We start from the raw sequence: 26,484 nt of genomic DNA, 5'->3' as shown, positions 1-26,484 counted from the left end.
ATGCATGGGGTCACTTAACACCAGCCCATTAAATCTGTCCTAACCTGTTTGAGTCCACAGCAGAGAACAATGGTATCTGCAGGGACGTTAATTAAGAGTCACACCTCAATTCATTATGCAGGAACTTTCCCTTATAGGTAGGTTTGCTCAGGATGAGGTGTAATTCCATGATGAAAGCTTAGGGGAATGTTTTGTAATCTACCTCTCTGCGCTCTGTCGGGCTACTCTGAAGCGTCTCAAATGTAGGTAGCAATTTTTCCTTTCCCTTCGATTTAAGAACACCTTGGAAAGAAATACCTTGGGCAGCTTCAGTTGTTCTTTGAATTACGGGGTGCCAGATTTCACATCGCTCCTGCTTGGCAAAATTGAGCGGTCGTCAGCTTTGTACAACTTCTGTGTTGACTGAGATCAGTTCAGATGTCCCGTTTGAATAATTTAGATCAACAGACATTAAATCTGCTTACATTAATCTTGGGTTTAATTATTTTTCATAGGAAAAATAATGATGGGTGTTAGACATTCAAAAGGTTATATGTAGTTTATTTTGCCAACAAAGCTAATAAACTGTGCCTTGTTTATGCTTATTTGAACACTTCCACGCCTTAGCATATTTATCATTCTGTTCAGCTTTTTAAAAGATAGTACTTTTAATATTTACATAACCAAAATTACAGTTAAAACTTAGGTGTCCCAAATGCCGTTGAAAATTAACTGTAGAACCGAAATTTCTGTAACAAGTAGAAAACTGCACCAGAACTGAATTACTGTGTATGAAAAGGAGTAAGAAATAGAAAAATAATTTTATGAAATTAAACCTAATATCAATATAGACTGTCATAATTTCACATTTAATGTTGACTAGTTCTGAGTCAAAGAAATGAAGTCTTTTGAAATATACTATTTTAAAGTTTTGATTTTAATCCATTTCGGAAATTCCTACTTGTTAATATGTAATAATCGGCATATGTTGTGACCAAAGGTGTTGGGTCCCTGTCTGTAACAGAACTACCCTAAATATAAGGCAGCAGAAGTTTGCCAGTAAAATCTGAGTTCTTATTTTTCCTAATTTACGTTGGTGTAATTCTAATTGTGACTAATACATTTATGCCAATAAAATGCCTAATCCTTTAAGGTAAAAGGAGAGATTACCACACCTGATTCTCATTGGGTTTTTTTTTTTTTAAAAAAAAACCCCTTATTTCTTCAGAAATAAGCCAACAAGGAAATGCATGGAGTAGGAACATCAGACTTTATTAGGGATGAATGTGTTATTTAAATGCACGCTTCAGAGTGGAACGAGTAGGTGAGCTGATACGAGGGTTGTATCCTCTCAAATAAAGTCATTCCCCACTGGTCAATGTGTGAGGGCAGAACTGGGTTGTTTTTGTCTAATAGACTTATTTTTCTGCTCTCTGAAATTTGATGTGCTCAACACCTCTCCAGTACGTCCGCCTCAGTAGAATTTTTCTCTGTAAGGTATTTTCTCATGTCTATGTCATCTTAAATTGCGAGAAGTTACTTTGCCTCTGAGACTGTTCTCCAGTTTGTTGATGTCACTTTTCTGTCAGTTTTCCACGTTTACAAACTACTGTTTTCTCTATTGTTCTCTCATCATGTCCCCTGTGACACACAAAGTAGTTCATGTACGTATCAATTCTTAGCCAGCATATTTATAAATGTTTCCTGCCCCCTTTTCTCGAGTTGTTTTCTGGTGTTTACATCTTAATTTATAATTTGGCTTTCTCAGCTTCCTACCACTTTTATGGCTGCAAGTTACATTTTTTTTTTTAATTTTTTTTATTTTATTTGGCCAGTTTGAGTTGCACAACAAAAACTATTTCTACTTTGAAGCATCCTGGTAATGTCTGATTCCCCTGTGCTAAACTTTTGATAGAAATAAGACCCTGGATGTCTTGCAGTGGTATGTAATGACTAGATAAATAAGAGAGAGAGATGCTGTTATTGCAGAAAGTTTAAGAGTAATAATATAGTTGTTTGAGTTTAAATGAAAATCTGTACTTAATTTTTAATAACTCTAATTCCTACCAATTACTGTAAGTGCACTTGTGTTTTAATTTTTTTTAAAACACTTTTCTAAATTCCCCTAACTGTAGAACCAATCTGTGGTACCTCTTTCTTTTAGTATAATATGATGGATTTCTGTTTTGTTTGTCAGGTCTTCAGCACTCCGGGTTTCATCACTTTGGTGAGGACATTTGTTTTAGAAACTCTGTAAAATACAAATTCCCTGGTATTGATGTGTGAACCTCAGTTAAATAAAAATTCATAATAAGAACTTTGGGTCTCGCTCCTGGAAGGAGAATATTACACACAAGTCGGAAGGTTAAATGCCGGGTGCAGTGGGAGAGGAGAGGTGCTGTAAGCAGCTTGTTCTCCAGTGGGCAAGTTACACCTGAAACTTGCCAGGAAATTGCATCGCTGATGAAGATGAAATTAGCGGGCTCATTTGGTGCCCAAATTCTTGGTGACTTAACTTCCCTGCCTGCCCAGCCCAAACCACTACAGGCAGTAAGTTCTGCTCTGACCACAGAAACTTGTTTTTAATGGGTGTATTTCCTCTAAGTAGCCGTGTGTGTTCACACCTCGATCTGTGGCTGTTGTAACCAGCCTTTTGATAGGCACCAGCAAAACGAGACCCTGCTTAAACTCTGTGGATGAGTGAGAACTCACGTTTTGAAAGACCAGATCTTTAAGGTAACACAGTTCCTTTGCTAACAAATACAGGGCAGGTAGCCACATCTCAGCCACGTGAGGCTCTTGAGTAGGTTCAAGTGAGGTTTCTCTGCTGGGACCAGAAGCAGCGTGTGGCGTTAAGAAGTTGTTGGTTAATGCAAATCTCTGATTGTGGGATGAGGTGAGGCAGCAACTGCGCTGCCTGTCCCAGGTCCTGGTGGCCTCCCAGCAGGGAGACAGATCCCACTGGGAGCCATTGCCAGCTTCTGCCAGAGGATTTCCACAGCCTTGCCTCCTGGTGACTCTTCCTCCTCTCCTCTGCAAGGAGCACAGTGGTGTCACTCCTGGTCACATGAAGGTTTTGATGCGTGGAGCCAAGAATTAAACTGAGTTCACATTCCGTGTGTAATACTGTATTTAATAAAGAGGAAAACTTGTTGTTGTGGCATCTCAGCCTTTTAAAATACATTATGGGGTTAATTACATGAAAAGTAAGAGAGAATATTTATATGTGTAGGTGTGTACCTTTCCATCCCCATTTGTCTGACATGAGACAGTTGAGTTGTGCTAATTGAAGCAGACTAAAGGAAATAAAAAGGAATTCCACAGATGCAATTTGTTAACAACTTTTTTTTTTTTGTGTAAGGTTGCATTTGTTACATGGTGAATGATCCAAATGTATCACAAGGAGCCAGATGAAGACCAAGTTCTGTGTCTTGACTAGATGTTGCAGTACTTGCAACAATTTTCTCTTAAGGGCATGCAAAGGCATCTGGGGTGGGGGGGAAGGTCCTGCTTTTCAGGAAACATACATTTCGTAAAGTAACATATTCAGCCTTTCCAAAAGGAATTTTTAATAATTTGATTTAATTGTTATAAATGAGTTATTAAAAATAGAATTACTGTTATATGTAAGTTTTGGCAGACCGGAAACTTGTATAATGAAATGTAGCTTTAAAATCTAGTGCTCTAGGGTGTTTTTGACGTTTCATAAGCAGTGGCAGTTTTGTGTCAGTGATACTTTCATAAATAGTGAAGGATCATTATTTATAGGAATGAGAGATTGCTCATGTTCTCATACACTACTACTGTCCCACTCAGTAGGTTAATATTTGGGTTGTCTCACAGTTGTTTCATGTCAGTTATTACATATGATCACTGAAATTGCATTGCTTGCTTTTTCTGCATTAAACTTTTTAATAGATTTTTGTTTTGGGGGGTTTTGTGCTGTAAGGTTTGCTAAAGAAGCCCAGAAATGACTGTGATTATTCTCTGGTCAGCTCACTTCTCCTATAGCTCCATCATCCATCCATGGGCTAATTTTCACTCGCACTTCCCAGCTTGCTGTAGTCACTTTATAGTGTAAAAATTGGCTTTAGTCGGATCGCCAGAAAAGAAATGAAGGATTTTTTTGGCTTTTTTTGGGGTCCAAATTGGATTTTCTTCATTTGGATACAGATCTATGTAGACCTATCTATCTAGACACAAAGTGTTGCTTAAGGATGTTGGGCTCAGGTGTTCTTTGTGCCCCTTCTGTTGTGTTGTTTCAGCCTAGATCGGCATTCTGGAGATAACATTCAGGTGCTTTATCTATAATCAGATGATTTGTATGTAAAGTGGTGGGCGAATGGCTTGTCTTTGGTTTTCAGATAGCCCTAGGATTGCTTTGTGAAGTTACAATTGTTTAAGAACTGGGAAAGGGAAGTGATGGAAAAGTGTTGGGTTGTGTTTGGTGGGGTTTTTTTTTCTGTCGACATAGGAGGTCGCTCACTTCTGAAATAATGGAATGACTTTAGAGTAGCTGAGTAATAAAAATCTTACCCATTCCAGGGATTTCTGTGAACTTTTCGGATGGAGTTGTACAATTTGATTGACTTTGCTGCTGCCTTCTTCACTGAGGCGTCTATAACAGCGGCTTACCATTGGTACTTTTTTTGGCTTGTAGTCATAATTTGACACAATGGAAGGCAAGTGTGTGGCAAGTGGTACTTGTGATTATTTAAGGAAGAAAAAAAAAAAGGGCAGGGGGTGTCATATTGGAAAACCATTATATGGTGAAAAATGGAACTGAGAAGTGGTTCTGTGAGGTCTTTCCACCTGTAAGGAGGGCCTTATGCTGTACCTTTTCCTGCTTCTTGTGGGTTTTCTTGGGCTTCCTCCCACCAAGAACCAGAAAATCCTTTGGGAAACTGGGAGGAGTTTCAGCCCTATCAAAGCAGCTTTGCTTTGGGTGCGTTGGTTTGAACTTTTTTGTTGTTTGCCCAGTTCCCTACATTACTTCATAATTAATATAAATTTCTAAGGGGACACTATGTAGCAAGATGAAGGAGATCTGACTACTAAATAGATTAACTTTCCATTGGATTAGTAGAAAATTAATACACGATCATCTTGGCTAACTCACTAAAATGCTTACTTTTCAAAATAAATTGGAAATGAAGCAAAGAGTTTCTTTTAAGGTACTTAATGCTGTCTCAGGGGTGAAAGTCAGGGTGGTGCACAGTCAGGTTCCTGCTCTAGATGTGATTCCTTATTTCTGTTCCCTGTTGTCCATCTTGGGGCAGAGGGAGGGGAAAGAAAGGAAGACAGCTTTGTAGATGTCTGTCTTCCACCCCCCATATTAAGCCTTTCAGCTACTTCTATAAAAAAGCAGAAATTATTTATTTAATATATTTATTAAAAAAACAGGTATGTGTGTGTAAAGAGGGAGCAGATAATAGGGTTGTAGCTTTAGAAGGGGCAAGGCTTTTGATCAAAGTAGCTGTTGAGCTTCATGACACACTTCTGTAAGTGTTGTCACCAGGTGTTACTAGCTGTGGTTGAAAATTCTGTCCTTTTTGCTTCTGAATCTCCCTTTTCAATATAAAAAATGTCACTTAGTTTTTCTTTCCTAATTTGCATATTATGTTAAGCTTGTAGGTTCTCTAGGCTTTAGTAAGTTTTCCTTCTTTTCTTTGCTTTAATTTGGTTCTTGATTGCAGATAGATTGGAAGGCTGGCTCTAGGTTGGCCTAGAAATAGATTATTTTGAGTAGGCAAATTCGGTTTGAGTAATAAATTCACTTTTCTCTTCCATCACACTTAGCGTGGAGTGCTATGGGGTTAAAGCCATCTATCTTGTTAAGGCAGTTGATTTTAACAGCTAAGCTGTGGTATGTTATGTTTTGTTTCTCTTGTCTTGGTAACATCAGTTAAAATATTTCTTTCATTAAAGTCTGCAGTGTTGCAAATAATGTAAATTTTGTGGCCTGAAGCTCCTCGGTGAAAGGACTGGCGAAGAGGAAATTCTTTTCTTAAATAGTGTCACAGTAAACTGTAACGTGTTTCATTGCTTTCTACCTCACAGGGTGAACATAAATACTACTAAGTGAATAAAAGTGGTGAAATAACATTTTAAAGAGTTGTACCATTTCTTGTAAGATGTCATTTTAAGGAATGAAGAAGGGAACAGATAAGTTTAGTCCCAAAGCTTCGTCTTCTAGGGTGACTATATCCAATATGGAATTTCTCATTGCAGGTTCATAATGAAGACAGTGATCAGCTTTTCCAAGTGAGGGTGGCGTTCAACCATTGACATCAGCAAACACACTCATCCAAAAAACTAGCACATTTATTTGAAGTACGATAAACTCTGTTTCAGAGACAATACTATGGGGATGGCAACAGGGAGCTTAAAGGATAAGGGAAGAACCGAACTGGTCTGTAGGATCCAAGTGCTCTGTTTCGCAGCAGCGGAATAAAAGGGAGTATATTGGTAAACGTAGTTCTAATGGGTAAAAACAGTGTTCAGTATCGATCACCGTTTCTCTTAAAGCTTAACAAAAACAATCTTTAGGAGAATATTACCTGTTGACTTATTACTGTTGTTGAAGTTTCTATCTGGGACTTTCTTCATTATGAAGAAAAATTTAGAAAGAACATGAAACCTGTGGTATTTTGGGGGTGAAAGGACACAGCAGTGGAGGTCCCTTGCTCCGGTTTGGACTCGAGCCTGGTTCTGAACGTGTGCAACCAAAGCTGGTTTTAGGTACCACCATTGTAGGATTTTTTTGTTTTTTTCCTCTGAGGAACAGTTAAAACAAGGATTACAGTGTCTCAGTAGGGTTTCAGAGGTGTGATATCGAGTCCCGTTCTGGACTAAAGCTGATGCTTATTCTCTTGTCAGCCCTGTTGTGACAGGCTGTCAGGTCCTTGGGGTTGGAGCTTTGGCGCTGGGGGTGTGAGGCTGCTCTTGGTGCCGCTCACCACGGGGTGAGTGGATTCGTGTTGGCAGGACAGGCTGTCTGCACCAGGGAAAACGTACTGGATATATTTATACTTTTCCAAAGCCAGTGACTTGAGCAGTTTGCTGTAAACTGTTGTCAGTGTGATGGTTGTGCAGTGAAGGTACCTGCGTGGCTAAAGTGCATCTTGAGAGATGAATCTGTCACTTGGAGAACGATTTTGTTTTAACGCGTAAATATGCTAGAGCAGCAGTATTACATATATTAAACATTTAGATATTTCTAATTCTGTTATGCTGTTAGTTGGAGAAATAGGTCCATCTAAGCTGTATTTGTTTGAAATCTTTTAGTCATGCTAGTGAGAAAGGTTTGGATGTGCTTTTTAAGGAATTAGTGAGTAATAACTCTTTGACAGGTACTCCTTTTTATTCCCATGGCAGCACGTTCTGTTTGCCATCATCACTGTTTCCTCTAATGTTCAGTTATTTTGTATGAGATCTTTCTGTCTCCCCTACTTCAGAATGAAGTGCAAGTTAAAATATGGTGTATGTCTTTCAAAACCGTAAGAAGGTGAAAAACAGACTAAAAGGTGTATTGGTATGCCAGTTAGTAGATCTATCTTTAAAAAACACTTTTTTCAGGTTTAATAAAGCCATTTAAGTGGATTGACTTTTATATGAAAAGTCTTCAGAGTTTGTTTAAACAGAACTGTTTGAGGAGCTAAGATTTTTATTTTCCTTAACTTCATGTTCAGTAGAAAGATAGGGAAAAAAAACCAAAGTTTAAAAATTGCATAGCTTATCTGGCTTTTGAAGCTCTGCTGTTTGATGAGCGACAGTAATACTGTTAAGACTGTTCTGTTTGAAAGCTGTGTTATGCTTGAAGGCTTTTTCTAGTACAGTCCTAACAGCTATTGTCAGATTTTCCTGGGGAACTCTATATGCTTTCTCACAGTGTTAGAGAAACTGAGGGGCTGAGTTACTCGTCTGTGCTGTTTCATGGGCTGTGGAGCCAGAAGTTGTTCTGAGTTTTGGTTGCTGTGTGTCCTTCTTCACTACTTTTTCTGAAAGTTAAACCTTATTTACCCATTTATTACATAGGTCACTGTGGAGTGGTGTAGCTCCTCTATAAGTTATTTAATTCCGTTTTAGAAGAGTGTCTGGGTTTGTTTTATTTTGGGAGTGTGGTGGGAAGCTGTTCTTGGAATGCCCTTTCCTGTTACTCTGCTTTCCCCAGATTTCTCAGAGATGTTGAGAGGCTGGAAGATAATCTCTCAGTGGGCTGTCGGAGTGGCTAAAAGCTTAGACCGTGACTACTCTGAGGAGAGCGTGAGGGAACTGCTCTTCTTACTTCTGGATTCAAGTTTTCAGGATTTGAGAAAGTCGTTCCTGACCTGTCTAGTGTTGGGAGACAGTCATCTTCAAGTGGGAGTCGGACGGATAACCTCCATAAGTCCTTCCAAACGGCATTTCTGTGGTACTCCTGCATACTGTGTTGTTAACGGTTAGGAGGCAACTCTTGGGACATTGATTGGAAGCAACACAGTCGTGAAACAAATTTTATTTTAGTTGAATTACCTACTCAGTGCTGTGAAGCTCTCCAAGAGATGTTTCAGTGGGAGAGTGACAGATTTACTCAGTGTATAGTAACTGAAGCAGATCGCACCAGATATTTGATTGCATGCTTGTCTTAATTTTAATAGCATTCACTGGGGAGCCTGATAGTTTGATTTAATGTTGCTGCTTCTACTACAGGAGATTCCCCAAGCTGCTCTTCCAGTCCCTGATTTGTTATATTCTAATTTTGCAGAAATTGTATTATTTGTGTTTCTGCAAGATCTTAATATTTAAGAGGGTGTAATTTATTACTTATCGTTTACATATTTTTAAGATTTGCTTTCATTCCGTACCCTGGTTTTTAAATAATGTTCTGTAGAATTAAAGAGGAGGAAATGCTGTTCTTGAGAAAATTTACTGAGTGTGTGGCACAGAATTTCTGGGTGCAAGACTGTGTTGCAGTGGAGTTAATGGAAACGCTGGCCGGTTCTCCTGTTCGGGGTGTTGATGCCCGGCCTCTTGTGAGGCCAGATAGTCAGGGTGTTAATTCTGCGGAAGGGTCCCCCAGGAAACCAAATTGTTTAGATGAGTCGAGTGCCCTGGGGGGCCTGAAGCACACACACACTGCACAGCTGCCAGCATCTGGCTCAAGGCGGGAGACAGCCAGGAGGGGTAGCATTCAAAATCATCCCATCATCTGACTGTCGAGCTCCTCTTGTCGCTGGTTGCTTCATACAGGTGTTCTACACGTATGGTAGTGTGAATCCAAATACTTCATTTGTACTGTTTGGGATTTTTTGCCAAAGTTTGACACGAGTCTTCATGAAAAATCCTTGAAAGAAAAGGCACAGGTTAGTGCTAACTTGGAGCAGTAGATGAGCTTCACTGAGTTAACTAATAGAATTATGTGTGAAAAGATCTTTGTAAATTAATACACTTGTGTTCCTTATTTCACTTGAAATGCTTGCGTAGCAATTGATTCCTGTCCTGTAAGAATGAAATGAAGCGATACCTGTTTAGGGAGTCTAGTGCTTTTCAAGTGTGATTCTGTGGTGACTGTTCTTTCTGTTGCTCTTACCTAGCTCAACTTCTACAGAGAGCAAGCTGGTAAGAATTGCTGGGTAGACAGGAGTGATGAAATTAGATGTTCTTTTGATTCAAATCTGTTGCTTATAACACTTACTATGCATCTCTTAACTGATCTTGCATAAATTTTCTCTATGACAGGTTTTGATGAGTTTGCCTTATACCAGCCCTAATTTTCTATTAGGGTTATTTTGTGTAGTTTGAACGTTTGACTTTTTCCCAGTCTGTAGAAGGTGTGGGTTATTGTCTGAACTAAGAGGTCTTTTCACCTGTTTGTAGTCCTGCCTAAAATTCACTAAGATTCCTATCAGTTAGGAACCCCATGGTATACTAAACAATGGGGAGCACATCTTTCCTGTCACTAACCTGGAAATTAGCATCCTGCTGTCTTCTAAAATACTGTAAAGCCTCAACTCTTTTATCTGGGTCTCCTAGAACAGCAGAAAAAATCAGTAGGAGAAAAGGATGACTGTCTTTGTATGTGCTTGTATGTACTGATACCTAAATAAACAAACTCTTCAATTTTCCTCTTGCAGGAACATCATTTGCAACGGGCTATCTCAGCACAACAAGTTTTCAGAGAAAAGAAAGAGAGCATGGTTATCCCAGTTCCTGAAGCGGAGAGCAATGTCAACTATTACAATCGTTTGTATAAAGGAGAGTTTAAGCAACCAAAGCAGTTCATTCACATTCAACGTAAGTTGTTAAATGTTGGTTTTGTTTCTGTGTGTCCCTCTCCTTTACTTAAATTGTGTAATCATCAAACAGTCTTGAGACAAAGTTGCTACAATGTTGAGAAAATGGGAGGACTCAAAAATCCAAGGGGGGTTTATATATATATATATGTAAAGTCCATTATTTCTTCTCAAGTTCTGGAAGAGTTTAAGGTTGGCGGTAAATGTGAGGTTTACCTGCTTTATGGGCTGATACTGTATCTCCATGTGTAGTAGCTGGCAAGCCTTAACCTGTCTGTTGGCCATCTGCTGCTATTAATCAATACATTATTTTTTTTTTTCCTTTTTTTTTTAAAGTCCTAAATCTGAGGAGGAACAGCGGATCTAGCTTAGCTGCCTCCTAGTTGTTTATACTAATGCAGGGAGTGGAAGAAGGGTTGTCTTGCTGAATGAGTCTGGAATGCCTGTTAACTCAAAAGTTCTAAATAAATGGAGATCAATAAAATAGACGAGAGTTTTTGTAATTAAATCAGCCTTCATTCTACTGATGGTAATAGAGGTGTTGAAGGTTCTGTTTCAGCTGTGCTAACAGCGCAGTTCAAGCTATTCACTGTAGCAGGGATATATTCTGGGATACGGGTAACAGTTATTTTTCTCTGTGTTTTCTTAAAACCGTAGAGAGTCCCTTTTCTGTAGAGAACTCCGAGATTATTTTATAGATAAAAGGAAGACTTGTTTTGTATGAGTTTAGTTTCCTATGTCTAAAAAGACCTAATTAATTAATCTAAACCTGTAGTTAATTATAATGGTCTCTAGATTAATTGTAACCCTTTTTTTGGTTGGTGTTCTGTTGACAATGACACACGTTTATAGTTCAGTTGTTCCTTGGCACACAAATCACGTTTGTCCTTTGCAGCCTGTGGTTCTAGGGGGTTATTTTGTGACTTGGACTTCTCCCCGGAGTCATCTTTGTAGTAAAACCTTGGATTCACTTATCGCAGTGGCTTGTCAGTCCTTAACGGTGAAGCACAAATTCAGTCCTGGGTCATGCAGAGAAAACTTTTTGCATCACCGGTTCATGATTTTGGTTCTTAGTCATACTGGAAAGACTATGGCTAAAAGCACCTTGGACAGGAACGTGGTCCTCGGTTGTTAGTTTTGGGGTTTGTGCCGTTGTCTGCTTATAAACATGACCAAAATTGGAGTTAGGCAAAGATACTTCAGGCCAACTGCAGCTGTATATTAAAGACTCTCGCATCGTTTCTCACTAACATGGTTAAGTCTCCTGGTTTTTCCACGTACTTACAAAATGAGAGATTTTGGGAAATAACATGCTCAAGATTCCCTATGATACAGGAGAGATCATACTTGTAGTCTGGGAAATGAGCTAGAGGAAATTAAGTATTTCTCTCCTTCATAGAAGAAACAAACCTGCAGGCAAGGCAGGTTGAGTTAACTGAAATGAAGCTGCTGAATAGAGAATGTATTTTACTCTTTTTTTTGTTAGACGTTGCCAGAAACACTGTAAATATTGTTAATAAACATGTCTAAAAGCGTTAAATATATTATGCCAAAATGTTCTTTGTCTTGTTGAGACTCACAGTCTTTCTGGACAGAATTACAGAAGGTATTTGAGCTGAAGATAAACATGAGATACTGCTCCAAGATAATTTTTCCCACATATTCTGCTTGGAGTAGGTGTGATACAAGGCAGCTTTATGCTACATAAACTGCTTAGAAATTCTGTTTTAATGCTAAAAGCACAAAGAGCAACAATACTTACTTTGGCCAGGGAAGTGATGTAAACTGGTAGAAGGCAAGAGGCCGTGCACCGTAATCCGTACTTACTGGTGGTTATAACTAGAAAGCTCAGAGTACACCTAAATAGTTTTGCAGTTCATCTGGTAGCCCAGGTTTTTAGTGTTTTTAACTTTACTAGTATAATTCTTTTATTTAGACCAGTGGTTCCAAGCAGAGAAAAGTTAATCTCTTTGTGAGGCATGGAATTCATGAGTAAGTGTGGATTTCAGGCATTATGGGATTTAGGTAGCACTAGTTTGGGTGACTTCGACCTGAATATAAGCAAAAGCCATGAACTATTGAATTATTCCAGTATGCTTAATAATTTTCCAAGAATGTTTGTAGTTTCAGTAACATGGAGATACATTGCAAGTGATTAATATGCAGCAAAGAGAGTAAGTTAGTGCACTTGTAGCTATGCTAGAATTAAGTGAGCTAAATGGGTGTAAGAAAATTTGTGTCCCTAACAGAAACAATAAGAATGGAGCAAAAAGATACTGTGTTTATATATATTATATAATATATATCTTACCAATTTGTGTATATATCATGTACCAGATTGTTCAAATAATCTTCATTAAGTTGTGTGAGATGAACTCCACTGTTTTTTGTTTTTTTGTTTTTTTTTAAATTTAAAGTGAAGGGCATTTCATGTAACTGAGAGTTGCCCAGTTTTTATTCATTGTGTATTCCCCATTTTTAGAGGATGCTGTAGCAGGATCTGTCCTGGCTGTGGGCATGCAGCCTGGATATGTAAATGGTATTTGCATGCTGCCTCCCCTGCTGGAGTATTTTGGTGCAGGTGGGGATCACTAGAAGCTCTGTTCCCGTCAGGTGCCGTTGAGGCCTTGCCATTGAGGGGGTGTTTTACTGCTTTGTTACTGCTTTGGGTATAATTACCATGATATGGTTCTTCATTTGCTTTTGGTCAGCACAGATGCATCTGCTGCCATCGGGATCGACTCTGCCCACTCCTTTCTTAGTGCCAGCACCTTTCTGGTGATGGTTGTGTTCGTGGGGAGTTAACTCTGGGAAGAAACTTTATCTTTGATTTTTTGGTTAAGTGAACCTCCATATTTATCAGTTTTCTGTCTTGTTTCATGGCATGATTGCTGGTGTTGGCAGGAGCAAGGTGGTAGGAGTGTGGCTTGTTGGGGAGGGAAGCTCGTGGAACCACTTGTTTCAGTGGAACTCATGCCTATGCCAGCGTAAAGTGACTGTGGAACCAGAGCCTTAATTTAGTTAGCTAAATGAAATCACTTAATTTAGTTCAGTTAAACCCAATGTAATGTAACTTAACTTAAAAACAAATTGGATTTCTGTAAGTTAGTATAAACTCGGTTCCTGGGGGAGCTCAAGTAAACAAAAGCAAATCCATGACAGGTACTGCCGTCGGGAGCGGTTGGAGTGGCAGAGGATGTAAACTGGGATGTTGGGTTTGCAGCAGCAATTAGCAAGCTGAGTTCTGAGCGTTCCTTCATACGAGGTAAACCTTACTGGTGGGATCCCCGGGGCCCTGTCCAACAGTGCTCTGTAGAAACACTCAGTGTGGAGAAATTTTGGAGTAGGCAAACCAGATACATCGGTCAATCACCAGAATCTCCCAGGAGCTACTGTGAGGAAGGGATATAGATGATCCATTTTTAACTACGTGAGCTGGAGATTGGTTGTTCTTAAAACACTAACTAGTAGCGGGTCATCTGAAGTACGGTGCTTTCTGTGGCTGGGTCTAGTTCTTCACTAATTCTTGCTGGCGTGAATGAGCCATTGCATCTGTTGCCATGGCAGGAACAGAGCGTGGTGATGGATAGTTGGATCACACGGCACATAAACCACCTGGGTCTTGTGATGGCTTTTGAAGCCAGCAAACTGCCATGCTAGAGGCCAAGTGCGGGATGAAAAATGGCTTTTTCTGGAACCAGCACAGCTCAGTGCTTGGGAATAGAGGAAAACTGATGATTAAGGATGTGACTGCAAGTGTCTTTCAAAGTGCAGTGATGGACAAACTTCAGGGAAGGAGGACGCTTCCATGAGTGTTCCAGAGCTGTGGCGAGCCAGCTTGGGGTTGATTAACTCCTTATTTTGATTAACTGCATGCAGCAGTTAAAGGAAGAGTGATCACTTTGTGTTTCCTGAGACTCACAGACCTCCCCAGGCTGCTGGGACTTTGTGGCCTTCCTGTCTGCAGTGAAACTGAAGACAAGTTTCTCTTCAACTGAAGAGAAGGCTCCGGGGAGACCTCATAGCAGCCTTCCAGTATCTGAAGGGAGCCTACAGGAGAGCCGGAGAGGGACTCTTTGTCAGGAGATGTAGTGACAGGACAAGGGGTAATGGTTTTAAATGGGAAGAGGGGAGATTTAGATTAGATATTAGGAGGAAATTCTTTGCTGTGAGGGTGGTGAGACAGTGGAACAGGTTGCCCAGGGAAGTTGTGGCTGCCCCATCCCTGGAGGTGTTCAAGGCCAGGCTGGATGGGGCTTGGAGCAACCTGCTCTAGTGGAGGTGTCCCTGCCCATGGCAGGGGGGTTGGAACACGATGATCTTGAAGGTGCCTTCCAACTCTAACCATTCTATGATTCTGTGAAACAGGAGGTGGAACGCAGATTTGCTCCCATTGCTTCAGTGGCCTTAACCTGTGGAAACCCCCTTTCTTTGAAAGTGAAGCATATTGATAACTATAGATCCTGGCAAACAGTATGAGAGGCATAGCTAGTGAAAGAAAAGCATTGCTAGAAGGCATGAAAAGCGGGATATGTGACAAGGGCTGCTACCCTTCTCACAGTACCAATGTCTTTTTGTATAAGAAAATGAGACTGGATTTATTTGATGTAACTTATTTCTGGCAAGTACCTGTTGGATACCTTTTATCTTGTCATTTTGATTATTTGTCAAAATATTTTTGTAAAATTGAAGTTGAGGGTGTAGTTTTAGGGGCTTTTTTTAAGAATCTTAGTTTTTTCTGGTTTTCAGCACTTCATTTATTATTCATGAAGTCTCAAAATGAGTGCTAAGAGAGCTGATGTTTTATCAGCAAATAATTTAGTACTAGGTATGAAATTAGGTGGACTTGACATGGTACTTAGCCAGTGGTTCACAGGGGCAGACAAACCAAGGCCACAGCCAGAAGGAGAAGTTCCACTTTTCTTCCCTGTCCCACTTCTGGGTGTGTGTCTTGAACTGGTCCTGATGCTTACTGGGTACCTCTGCAAACTGGTTCAACTCGCTAACAGTGAGAAGGGGGGACTCTCCTGCTTTCAGCTGACGTGCACCGTAGGGACACACCGGTCCCATTTTGTTCTGAAAGGTGGTTCAGGAAGGTGCGTGGCTCAAGAACTTTGAGTGACTCTTCTTTCCTCCTGGTGGAAATGAAGGCGAGCTCACGGTACTGCTCACAGTGTACAGGGGGAACAGCATCACGTCTTCCCTGTCATGGACATCCTCCTGCTCACCGGGACTCCGGTTTAGAAATATTGACTTGAAACGTTTTGTTCGCAGGGGTTTAGTGAATTATCTACTGACAGGTAATAGGTTGACTCTTTTTTTTTTTTTGGTGTAAGATCAATATCTGTCTGAGGGTAAACAAGCAGTGCCTTTTCTGGACTTCAGTGGATTTCTGTGCATTCTCACATCGTCTGTGAGAACACAGTTAAACACCTGGGTTTTGGAGCGGAGAGACCTCCTTTATCCAAACTGATGGGAGCGTCTGGTCTAGAAAACTGGCCACCTCCCTTGAGTAGAGTTGTTTGTGTAGCGTGAAGACACAGTCCTTAGGACTGTAGCAGTTTTCTAGGCTCTAGGGGTGGTCTTAGGGTGGGGGAAACTTAAGAGGTCATTGAATTGCAGATTGTAGTGGAGGGGAAGTGCAGAGCTTACAGGAGCTGGAGGTGAGTGGTTTCACGGAGCACTGACACTTGGCAGGTAACTCAGCGATACTGGGCTGGTCGCTGGCTGTTCAGCTCACCCCAGGCCCTGTAACAGCCTCCCTCTGCTCTCAGCTGCATGGTCCTGCCTGGGGATGTTTGTAATGCAGTTGTACAGAACTATGAATTAAAAAAAAAAAAAAGTCTGAGTCAGTTTTATGTCAAAACTTTTGATTCCTACAAACTGGCACTGGTGAAGCAGGATCCAGTGCTTACAGCTTTAATTTAACTAATAGACAGTTGTTAATTGTTAGAGGGATGCTGTGGGTCACGGGCCCAATGACAGTGTCAAGTGACAAGTGCCATGCAACTTTGTATTACTGAATTAATATTGTTAATAATTCCACTTAATACATAGTTACAGCCTGTTATGATTAACAACTTCTTGAAATAAATTTTTATAGTATGTTTACAGTGTGTTGGGCCAGAGGAGCCTTCTGACTAAGTGGTGTTGTCAGAGTTAGTACAGTCGAGCACTGTCTCTTCTGAGAGGTACCGCTTTGCAGCTCCAAATGGAAAGGGACTGCTTATTAGTGCTTCTCAGCTGTATCTGATGGAGTTTGAGACATGGAAAGAACATGCTACTTACTACCTGTTTGTTGACTATTCAGACCATGGGAAAGAAAATCCTATAACTTAAAGATTTATAATGTAGCTTTTTTCTTCTCCTAGTCTTCCAAGTTTTTGTTTTAAGATCCTCTCAAAACACACTGGGAAGCTTAGTAGCGGAGGCTTTCTTTAAGTTAGCGCTTAGATACAACCATGAGTTAACAGCATAAAGACAAAGTAGTTCTATTTGTTTAATAAGAACAGAATATATTTCAAGAAGCCTTCACCGTTTTAATACAGTAACTTATTGATTGAATTATTTGGAGTGTTGTAGTTTATAAAACCTTGAAGAGGTGAAGTATTAGGTACAATTGATGTTTCATATTAAGAATTCTTGCTGCTATATGCAATTTACTCATACTTGTAAAATTTGCTTTCTGCTGTTGTTACCTGAATGATAACTTCTTCCTGCTTTTAGTGAGACCAGGAATTTTGTGTAAGAATGGAAAATGGATAGCGCAGTCCGTGATAAAGACATGAGCTTTGCTGTAAAGTTGGGAAGTTACTGTTTGGAGAATATGGAGGAATATTCAGGTTCTGCACCTGGAGTTGAGTTGGTTTTTGAGAAAAAGTAACAATTCCCACAGGATTGGTCTAGTGTTTTTAGTTTGTTGTGCAGTTATATGAAGGGGAAGGAAAAAAAAGAAAAGTTTAGCTTATTAAATATTTTAAGACTCTGGGTTTGTTGAACTATTTAAAAATGGGCAACTGAAATTGTATTGGGATTTAAGTGCTTTTTCTCCTAATCTGGGATTTGATGGAAAATTATCTTGATTGTTAAGAATCTTATGATATTCTGGAGGAGCTGTATTATAACAGCATTAAGAAGCATTTTTGCTCTTGTTTTGCAAGGATACATTAAAATTTCTATGGGAATTTTTTAACTGAAGCTTTTTTTTTTCTGTCACCCCTTCAAGCCACTTAAAATAAGATGAAACGAAACTTCTTTGATTCCCTTCATATTGGATGTCAGAGATAAGCAGATTTATGGCAGAGGCTTATGGCTAATCTGAAATTTTATCGAATATTTTTGTTTTCTGATTGTCAGATGCACGCTTCTGTGTTCCCATAGTGTGTTATTTACCAAGCATTTCACTTTTTTTGTGCCTGTGTATTTTTGTTTCAGCCTTTAATCTGGACAACGAACAGCCAGATTATGATATGGACTCTGAGGATGAAACCTTACTGAACAGACTAAATCGGAAGATGGAAATCAAGCCGCTGCAGTTTGAAATAATGGTTGACAGGCTCGAAAAAGCCAGTTCTAGTCAGGTATTGTAGTATGTTAAGAAATGACTGAAGTGTTTTGATTTCTCAGTTTTCTGGTGGGGTGGTTCTGGGTGTTTTTTTGTTTGTTTTTCAGTTTGTTTTATTTCCTACTAACAGGATAAGCGTTTGTGTGAGTCTGCAGTTACACAGAAACCACACTGCTGTCTCTTACTCTCAATATTGGTAACTTAGAAAAACAGGTGGGGAGGGAGCTTGTGGGGAGTGGTTGGGGGGAGATGTTTTTAAATTAAAATTCCTAACCACAGTGTGTTAGAGGGGACAGTTTACAACATCTGGTTTTACCTGTGCTGGTACAGGAGAGGCTTATGGTATACAGATTTGGCTGTAAACGTACATGAGAATCCAAATTCTTCCTTGGTTTAGAAGGAAGCAGGTGCTGTGTTTTATTTAGTCACCCTTATTTTATCAGAAGGGTACCAGTATCTTAATCGGTTCCTGAGGTGTTCCAGGAGGTCAGTGTCTGGAGAAGGGTCTTAAAGACGAAAACATTACTGAAGAGTTACATCTGAAGGATCAGTTTGTGAAAGGTTTGAAATAAGCAGAGTTACTTCTTGGTGAAATGGATGTTTTGCAGGAGTGAAAAATCCATTGCAGGATCCATAGCTCTGCCTCAGTTACTGAACCTGATTTAGTTCAGTGCTGTGTGTTAAGAGGCCAAAATGTTGTAATGAATGGGTTTAAAGTGATACGAACATGTTAGAATTAATGTATTGGTTAGTGATGGGGTTTGCATTTATTTGGAGTCCAGTTTCCATATAAAAAGCTTAACTAAAAAGGAAAAAAAAAAGTTATTATTTAATTACCTGTGTTTAACTACCTCCTACTGAAATAACTTAGCGAAGAAGTGAATGTCTTTGTTTCTGTAATACATAGATAATAATGTATTGTGTTTCCCCCTGCAATAAACAGGGACGGTTATTATCCTTTTCTCTCACAAAGTAAATATTTTTGGGGGAAAATTAAGTAACTAATTTACTTCAGAATACCTTCTGTCTACAGTAAAGTATCTTCTAGGGGAACCAACACTAAACAGCAAACAATCATACATTAATAATGGCTAACCAATAGAAACTTCTTCTTTTAGGAAAAAAAATAGTGGAATTAAAGTGATTCCCAAATCATGATCTGCCGACTGTAGTAAGTTATTTATATCCCAGGCTTGTAATTGTTTCAAACAGTGTTTTTGGATTTCATGAAAAATTGATGAGGTTGTCGAGTATTGTGTGAAAGTTTCTGAGATGAATGATGGTGCTGGGTCAGAAAAGTTAGGAACTATGTATTTAACTTAGTAAGACCAACGGGTGGCTTAAGTACTTCAATTTAGATCAGTGTGTTTTTCCTCCCTTTACTGTCTTGGAAAGAATCAAGTTTGAAAGTGTACAAGAGATACGAGTGTGCAGTGACTCTCTCCCTGCACCACTACTCCACCCTCATCTTAATTGCACTTTTTCAATTTTCTCTTTTAGCTTGTAACACTTCAGGAAGCTAAATTGCTGCTAAATGAGGATGACTACCTTATCAAGGCTGTATATGACTACTGGGTAAGAAAGCGTAAGAATTGCCGAGGGCCATCTCTCATCCCCCAAATCAAACAGGAAAAAAGGGATGGCTCCACCAACAACGACCCTTACGTTGCCTTCCGGAGGAGAACTGAGAAGATGCAGACAAGAAAGGTAACTGGTCAGACTTTACTGTTTTAAATTTGTCATTTTAGATCCTGCAGTGACAGGAATCATTTTGATTCGTGTCCAGCATCTTGCAGGATCTGTTCCTGTGGTATCCACAGGTGCTGATCTGATTGCTTCTGTTAATATTTGCAATATTAGATGATCCAGTTAAATTTCAAACCTGCTGAATGATGTAGTCAGTGTGTAATGCATGAATTCTCTACAGACAATTTACAGTCTGTCCGTTTTCTAGAAAGCTGAAACTCAAAGGGTGATTTATAGGTATCGGCACATATTGCACAGCTGCCATGAACAGCTGTGGGACTTGCTGGGTTACACACTTCCCCTTCTGTGACAAAGGGGAAAACGATCTTCCATTTGCCATGGAGTAAAGAATTCAGGTTTTGTATTTGTAGCGTGGATTGGTTTGAACTAGAAGATCTGCAGTTATTCAGCTTTTTACATCAACTTTCTACACATACGTACACAGCCTCATTGTGTGCAGAATCAAGGTGGAACAAGTGTTTTAGGAACCAAATCTTGAATTCCTTGTTCTGACAAACTTCCACTGAGTTGATACGAGATCTGAGCAGAGAAAGCAAGGGGGGAAATGGCTGAAAAGTCATTTTTCAGCTTCATCTTAAAAGTTGGGGTTTGTTTGCTTTTTGTGGCTTTGCCTACCAACTAGGTGATGTTTAGGAGAAGTTTCTTTTGTGTGCTCATGTGATTTTCACTTCCAGCAGCGTTATCCAGATTCTTTTGCTATTTATGCCTCGCAGGTTTTAGTTTTGACTTAAGATTTGTTTAATCTTTCAACAGAACCGAAAGAACGATGAAGCTTCATATGAGAAGATGTTGAAATTAAGAAGAGAGTTTAGCAGAGCCATAACAATTCTGGAGATGATTAAGAGAAGAGAGAAAACAAAACGCGAGCTATTGCATTTAACATTGGAAGTTGTTGAGAAAAGGTAAAATTGCAAATTATACTTGTAGGAAGTCATTTATAACACCAAGGTTTTAATTTTCATCAAATGTGTTTTCAAACACCTACTGAAATTTATTACTCTATGGGAGAAAAGGAGGCTGAGGGGAGACCTCCTTGCTCTCTCCAACTCCCTGAAAGGAGGGTGTAGCCAGGGGGGGTTGGTCTCTTCTCCCAAGGAACAGGCGATGGGACAAGAGGAAACGGCCTCAGGTTGTGCCAGGGGAGGTTTAATCCTTTTAGTTTAGGATGGATATTGGGAAAAATTTCTTCACTGAGAGGGTTGTCAAGCCTTGGCAGAGGCTGCCCAGGGCGGTGGTGGAGTCACCATCCCTGGAGGTATCGAAAAGACGGGTGGATGTGGTGCTGAGGGACTTGGGTTAGTGGTGGCCTTGGCAGTGTTGGGTTGATGGTTGGACTTGATGATCTGAAAGGTCCCTACCAACCTGGACAATTCTATGATGCTAGTCTTCTGCATGCGTGTGGGGCTGAAGGGGTTATATCACACCATAAACTTCAGGAGCTGAACTAAAAGGGGTTTTATGCAGACTGTTTGCCTTGACACTGTTTTGTGTCTTTCAAATATTTCCCAGTGGAAAGGCGGTATTATATTTTTAATTGTGTTTTTTTTTGAGGTACCATTTGGGTGATTATGGAGGTGAAATCCTCAATGAAGTGAAGCTTAATAGACCTGAAAAAGAGATGAGCACAACTCCATCCACTCTTCATAATGGAAATCATCACAAAGTTCAAGAATGTAAAGTTAAGGTAAGGTTTCTGCTGCTGTGAGTCTCCTGGTAGTGGTTTCGCCTTTCTTTTGGATATACCCTGCAGATGTTTGCTTTGGAAAACTCAGTAGGAGGCTGCCATAAGTGAAGGCAGGAGACCAGGAGGCTGCTATTTTTGCTTCCAGTTTGATGTTTATTGTTTTTCCCACGTAAGTTTTAAACGGACATCAGGACCTCCATGAGAATGCGAAGTGAAGTGAATTATTTCTCCTTCTCCCCTCAAAGGGAGACTTAGAGCACTGAATTTTTCTGATGGTGTTGTCCATGAGCACTGACTGGCCCTTGGTGCAAAGATAGTTCTGAAAATACAGGATTTTACTGAATCATAGTTAGAATACTGAAGGATTCTAGAGACGACTCTGAACTGTTTAAGTGATCTCTGATTAGTGACATTTCCAGGCACAAGAATGCGACTGTGTTATCTTGTTGACAGCTGAAAAAAGTTGCAAGCAACTAATGTTTTAAAAAACACATACTGGAATTTGTAGTAGTTAAGTTATCATTGAGGCCTGCATGCTTCTGAGTAACACTGAGTGGGCATGTTTGTCTGCCACGGCTTGGCCCTCGCTACTAGGTGAGTAGCAAACACAGAAAGGTGGAAGAAAGAGTGGCTAAATTTGGAACCTTTTGTTTCTGCAGAGGGATGGGAAGCTGCTCTGAGAGAGTGAGGGCAGAAGGATGCGAGACCTGAGTTGCTGCGTGTCACACACCAGTTACTTTGTCTTTCTAAAACTAGAGAAGTTGTGGAATGCTGTGCTTAATGCTATTTTGACAAAGTCTTCCTTTGCATTTCTTTAATCTCTACAGAAACCCAGTGGATCTAGTTTTATTTTTATAATTGACCTTGTTATTAACATCTGGAGAAGTAGTAATATAAGAATAATCCATAGCTAGAAATGTGAAACTTTAATGGCTTGCTTTTTTCTTGTCTCGGGAAGAAAAATATTCAACTCAAAAAAAAAAAAAAAAAAAGGCAACGAAACACCAAAAAACCCTCACCCCAAAACAAAAAAAACCCAAACCCACCACATCAAAGGGAGCTCTATATCTTCTGTCACCATTCAGATCTGATACAAAATACTGTAATCTGATGTGGTATACTCATTATGGTCTTTCTATGAGGCCAGTCTTTACATCTGTGCAGAAGAGAATTAAAGCACTTTTTTTCAGGAAGATCCTCGTTAACCATGACTGACTGTATTTGTTGATTCTGGTGACGTGCCCTTCCAATAGATGTAAATGAAAGACAGTAGTATAGCCATAAGCAGCTTACACTACACGCAGCAGTATTGACAAATGTATCCATCTTGGGTTAATGTTTTTAAAAGTACTACTTCAAAATAAGGTTTGGGGTTTTTTTTGCAGTTAATACAGGCATCAATTGCAAAATTAACTGATTGCAATCTCAGCATAATTGTATTATGAGAAATGGTGGTTCTGCTTGTCTTGTTTCTACTTCTTCATATCATGTTTCCTTTAATGGTTATTTAAGCCATAAATATCTTTTCTCCCTTTTAGGAGCTATTTTTGCTTTATAACTTAAAGACTAAAACATAAATATGGTCATCTTTTTGAAACAAACAAAACCCCCAAACGAACCAAAAGACAAGTATCAACTGCAGGCTGTTTTAACGTCGTCATTATAGTTAAGCTCTCTGAGCTGAGGACAGTGTAGAAAAAGGATAAGACTTGATGTTCCACTGTTAATGTGACAGAGAAAAAATGCAACCAACTTTGAATTAAGACCTTTTTTGAGAATTTGAGAAATACCTTGAACTACTAGTTATTATAAAATGCTTGGATGTAAGGCTGGAGAGCTGAAGACCTTTTGAAATTTGTGTTTAGCACCCACGACACCTAGTGGGCACGGGACTGAATACAAATCTTGGTTCTCGTGCAGGAATTCTGTGTTTCTCCTCTCATTCTGAAGCTGAGCTCTGTTACTGGAATGGTTTCAGTCAGACGGTTATTGATAAGTGGTAACTGGGGGTAAATTTAAACACTTTTTCAAAACTGCACTGGCTTTTACTTGTAATTGAGAATTTTGCAAGTGAAGTAATCTTCCTTTTAATTTAAAAGCTTTGAAGCTTAATAGCGTTTGTGTTCAAGTGAGCAGTTTAATATTGATGGAGTTGCTTACTACAGAGGGTTTGTGTTAGCAAAATCTTACATAGCAAAACCAAATACTGTTACATCTTTTCAAAAATGTAAACTATGTGAGAAACATGAAACAGATTAGATTGTTTCTTTTGAATGTAACTGAGCAGTTCAGAAAATTGAAAGTGCTTGCTATAGGAAGCTGAGATTTTGGAAACTAATTGGAATAGGACTTCCAATTACAATATACACTGAGTGTACTGCAAAGCAAGGAACCTCTTGGGTAGTTGTACGGCTTGAAAGCTTTCAGTTTGTTTATTACTAAATATCTCTAAAGACGATGAGAAGTAAAGTTCTGTTTTTTTAATGTTTTGAATAAATTTTGCATTATTTGTCTGAAATATTCTGCAGATGCTGCATGTCGCGAGGCTTTGGAAGATAAACAGTCATGTCTTCCAGGCATGAGAAGAGGAAAGGTTAATTACCTCATATTCTTAAATTTTTTTGTCTGTTTTTCACACACAGCATCCTCATCATTCATCTCTAAAGGAGGAGGTGTCAGATGTTGTACGTCAAAAGAAGAAGTATCTGAAGAAACCTAAAATAGAGTGTGTAGTGACTCCTCAACAGCCTTCTGCTGAGCCCTTGCCTGTTATCAACAAGAGTGATATTAAACAGTATGACTTCCACAGCTCGGATGAAGATGAGTTCCCGCAGGTAATGACTCTGTTACACAGTCTCAGCGTACGGAAGGTAGAAATTTCAGTTGCCTGTAATTTGGCCAGTCTGGCTTCATATGGAGAGTAGCGCTGTTGGACAGTGGATGTATAGAAGAGATACTCGCGTGGTTGAGGCACCATCCCTGGAGGTATTTAAAAGATGGGTTGACATAGAGCTTAGAGACATGGTTTAATGATGGTTTTTACCAGAGTTAGGTTGATGGTTGGACTAGAAGATCTTAAAGGTCCCTTCCAACCTAGACAATTCTATGATTCTATAATTTTATAAACTATGAGGTTTTTTTCTTCTAAGCTATGCTTGAGAGAAGCTTGCACTTAATATATAAATGTGGCAGTTCATTTTATATAAGTATAAAGTTGTATAACAAATAAATACGATTATATTATATAAATGTGGCAGTTGGAAGAATGACTTTGCTTTCTGGTCTAGGTACCCTCACCAGTATCAGAAGCAGAAGAAGAAAATGATCCTGATGGACCTTGTGCTTTCAGGAGAAGAGCAGGATGCCAGTATTACGCTGTAAGACTGCTCTTGGATTTAGTGGGGTGGTTTTTGTTATGTTGTTTGTTTGGGCTTTTTTTTAAATTTAGATTGGCATAGTGCTAATGTAATAGTTCTTCTCTTCCCACTCTCGCCACCAAAGCTTTGATTTGGTGAATCCGAAGACAATCGGTTTCAGTCTTCATGAGAATTATTCTCATTGTACTGTTACTCTGTGATTACCTGACGGTAATACAGTGTGTTGCCTGCAGACCGATTCATCCGCTGTTAAGAAGGGAGAGAGATATTTTTTTTGTTTTTCTTAGCACATCCTTTCTTCCCAGCTTGCAGAGCTCATTAGAGTCAGCTACTAGTTGTCCCAGTTCTCAGACCTGCTGAGAAATCCCACTGGGGCATTGAGGAGAGTCTGCTACTGAAGCAGAGGGGGGAAATCTGTTGAGGATTTTTTTTCATCCAGTTAAGTCAAAATTTTCTTTTTAAATCAGTGCAAGCTGTGTGTATAAATATATATATATATTTGAACATCAGGTTGTGATTGCAAGAATGTGCAGAGGACAGAGACTAATTATAGATGTCCTGTTATCGTCTCAGAACCACTGACAGCGAAAATTTTTTACCAAAGAAAATTTACTGTGCTTATAGATGGGGAGCTTTAGGCTGCAGAGGAGCAAGAAAGGCAACACAACACTATAATGACTCTGGTTTTTCTTTTCTTGCTTCCCATGGGAAGAATGAAGTTACGTGACAAAATAACTGTGTAATTGTGTAGCCTTTAAAGTCACAGAGAAGTCATTTAGTTACTAGGTAGGCTGTTTCAGAAGCCCGGACACCCCCAAGAATATTCAAATTATAACATGGGCATCTCCCACAAGTTGTACTAAAAGTACTTTGCTCAGGTCAGATGTGTTCGCACCTGCTCGTGTCCCTGCTTTGCCCTGTCCTGCTGTGCTTTGGTCACTCCGGAATACCAGACAACTCCATCTTTCCAAGAATATCTCATTGCTTTTAACTGCTTTTCTCCTTTTGGAAATTTATTAGTTAGGTTATTTAAGACATACTTGTCTCTTTCCCACCCATTTTGTGTGGCCTCTTAACTTACTGTTCTTTCAGTTTGGGTGAGTGTTTTTACGTGTTGATGGCTAATCTAGTCCCCTTTTCTGCTTACCTGAAGCTTCTCTTTTGCTTCAGAATTTATCCTACTTTTCTTTTTTTCCCCTTAGCCTGTGAGTTATGTCCTTTGCCAACAGGAGTTGAGATGACTGAAAACTTATACTTTCATTCTTTCCTGTTACTTTTCCATTGCTGTTTAGAAGCAGATTATGTAACAGCCTTAATGTTAGCCTTCTAGGATATTTTTTAACTACTGAAGCCATTTGAGTTTTGGGTAACTCTTAACATAAGTTGGTTGAATCTACAGCACTACTGTTAGTGTAGGTTTAACCTGATCACAAAAATTGATTATTTTAATGAATATTTATTAACCTGTCATATAAGATGTTTCAGACAGCACACAGCATTTCTGCTTGTAAAGATAATGCAGTTTTGAGTTCATAATAATAGCAAAGATACTCATGGAGTAATAAAAATGCCCCAAGGTAAGCTGATACGGAAAATGCACTGTCAGGATCCGGTAATTGAACGCTGCATATTGGAACAAAGGCCATTCAGAGCAGCGTCTGTTACCTTTGGCAGCACGTGTTTCATGAGTAAAACTAAACTGCAAATTTAGGAACCCCTTTGGAAATTACCTACGTGCTTTGGCTGCCAGCTCTCCGGGTTGGGAATTGTTGTCACTTTGCTTTGTACAGCTGGTGATTCAGCGGGATCCTTGATAAATGAACAGGCCTTCTCGGTATT

At 39.5% G+C, this 26,484-nt stretch overlaps 1 protein-coding gene across 1 annotated transcript in view; it reads left to right on the top strand.

Annotated features, from left to right (window-relative positions):
* The window catches only part of EPC2 (enhancer of polycomb homolog 2), a 47,163-nt gene that overhangs the window by 6,373 nt on the left and 14,306 nt on the right, over nt 1-26,484 (top strand). Inside the window, exons 2-8 of the mRNA XM_074145078.1 lie at nt 10,095-10,254; nt 17,688-17,833; nt 19,318-19,524; nt 20,338-20,486; nt 21,136-21,268; nt 23,911-24,102; nt 24,556-24,645. Coding sequence (XP_074001179.1) covers nt 10,095-10,254; nt 17,688-17,833; nt 19,318-19,524; nt 20,338-20,486; nt 21,136-21,268; nt 23,911-24,102; nt 24,556-24,645 — 1,077 coding nt within the window. The remainder of the gene's footprint in view (nt 1-10,094; nt 10,255-17,687; nt 17,834-19,317; nt 19,525-20,337; nt 20,487-21,135; nt 21,269-23,910; nt 24,103-24,555; nt 24,646-26,484) is intronic.

This window comes from Numenius arquata, chromosome 3 (assembly GCF_964106895.1).
Source record: "Numenius arquata chromosome 3, bNumArq3.hap1.1, whole genome shotgun sequence".
NCBI lineage: Eukaryota > Metazoa > Chordata > Aves > Charadriiformes > Scolopacidae > Numenius > Numenius arquata.
This window is presented reverse-complemented; position numbering and strand designations above follow the sequence as displayed.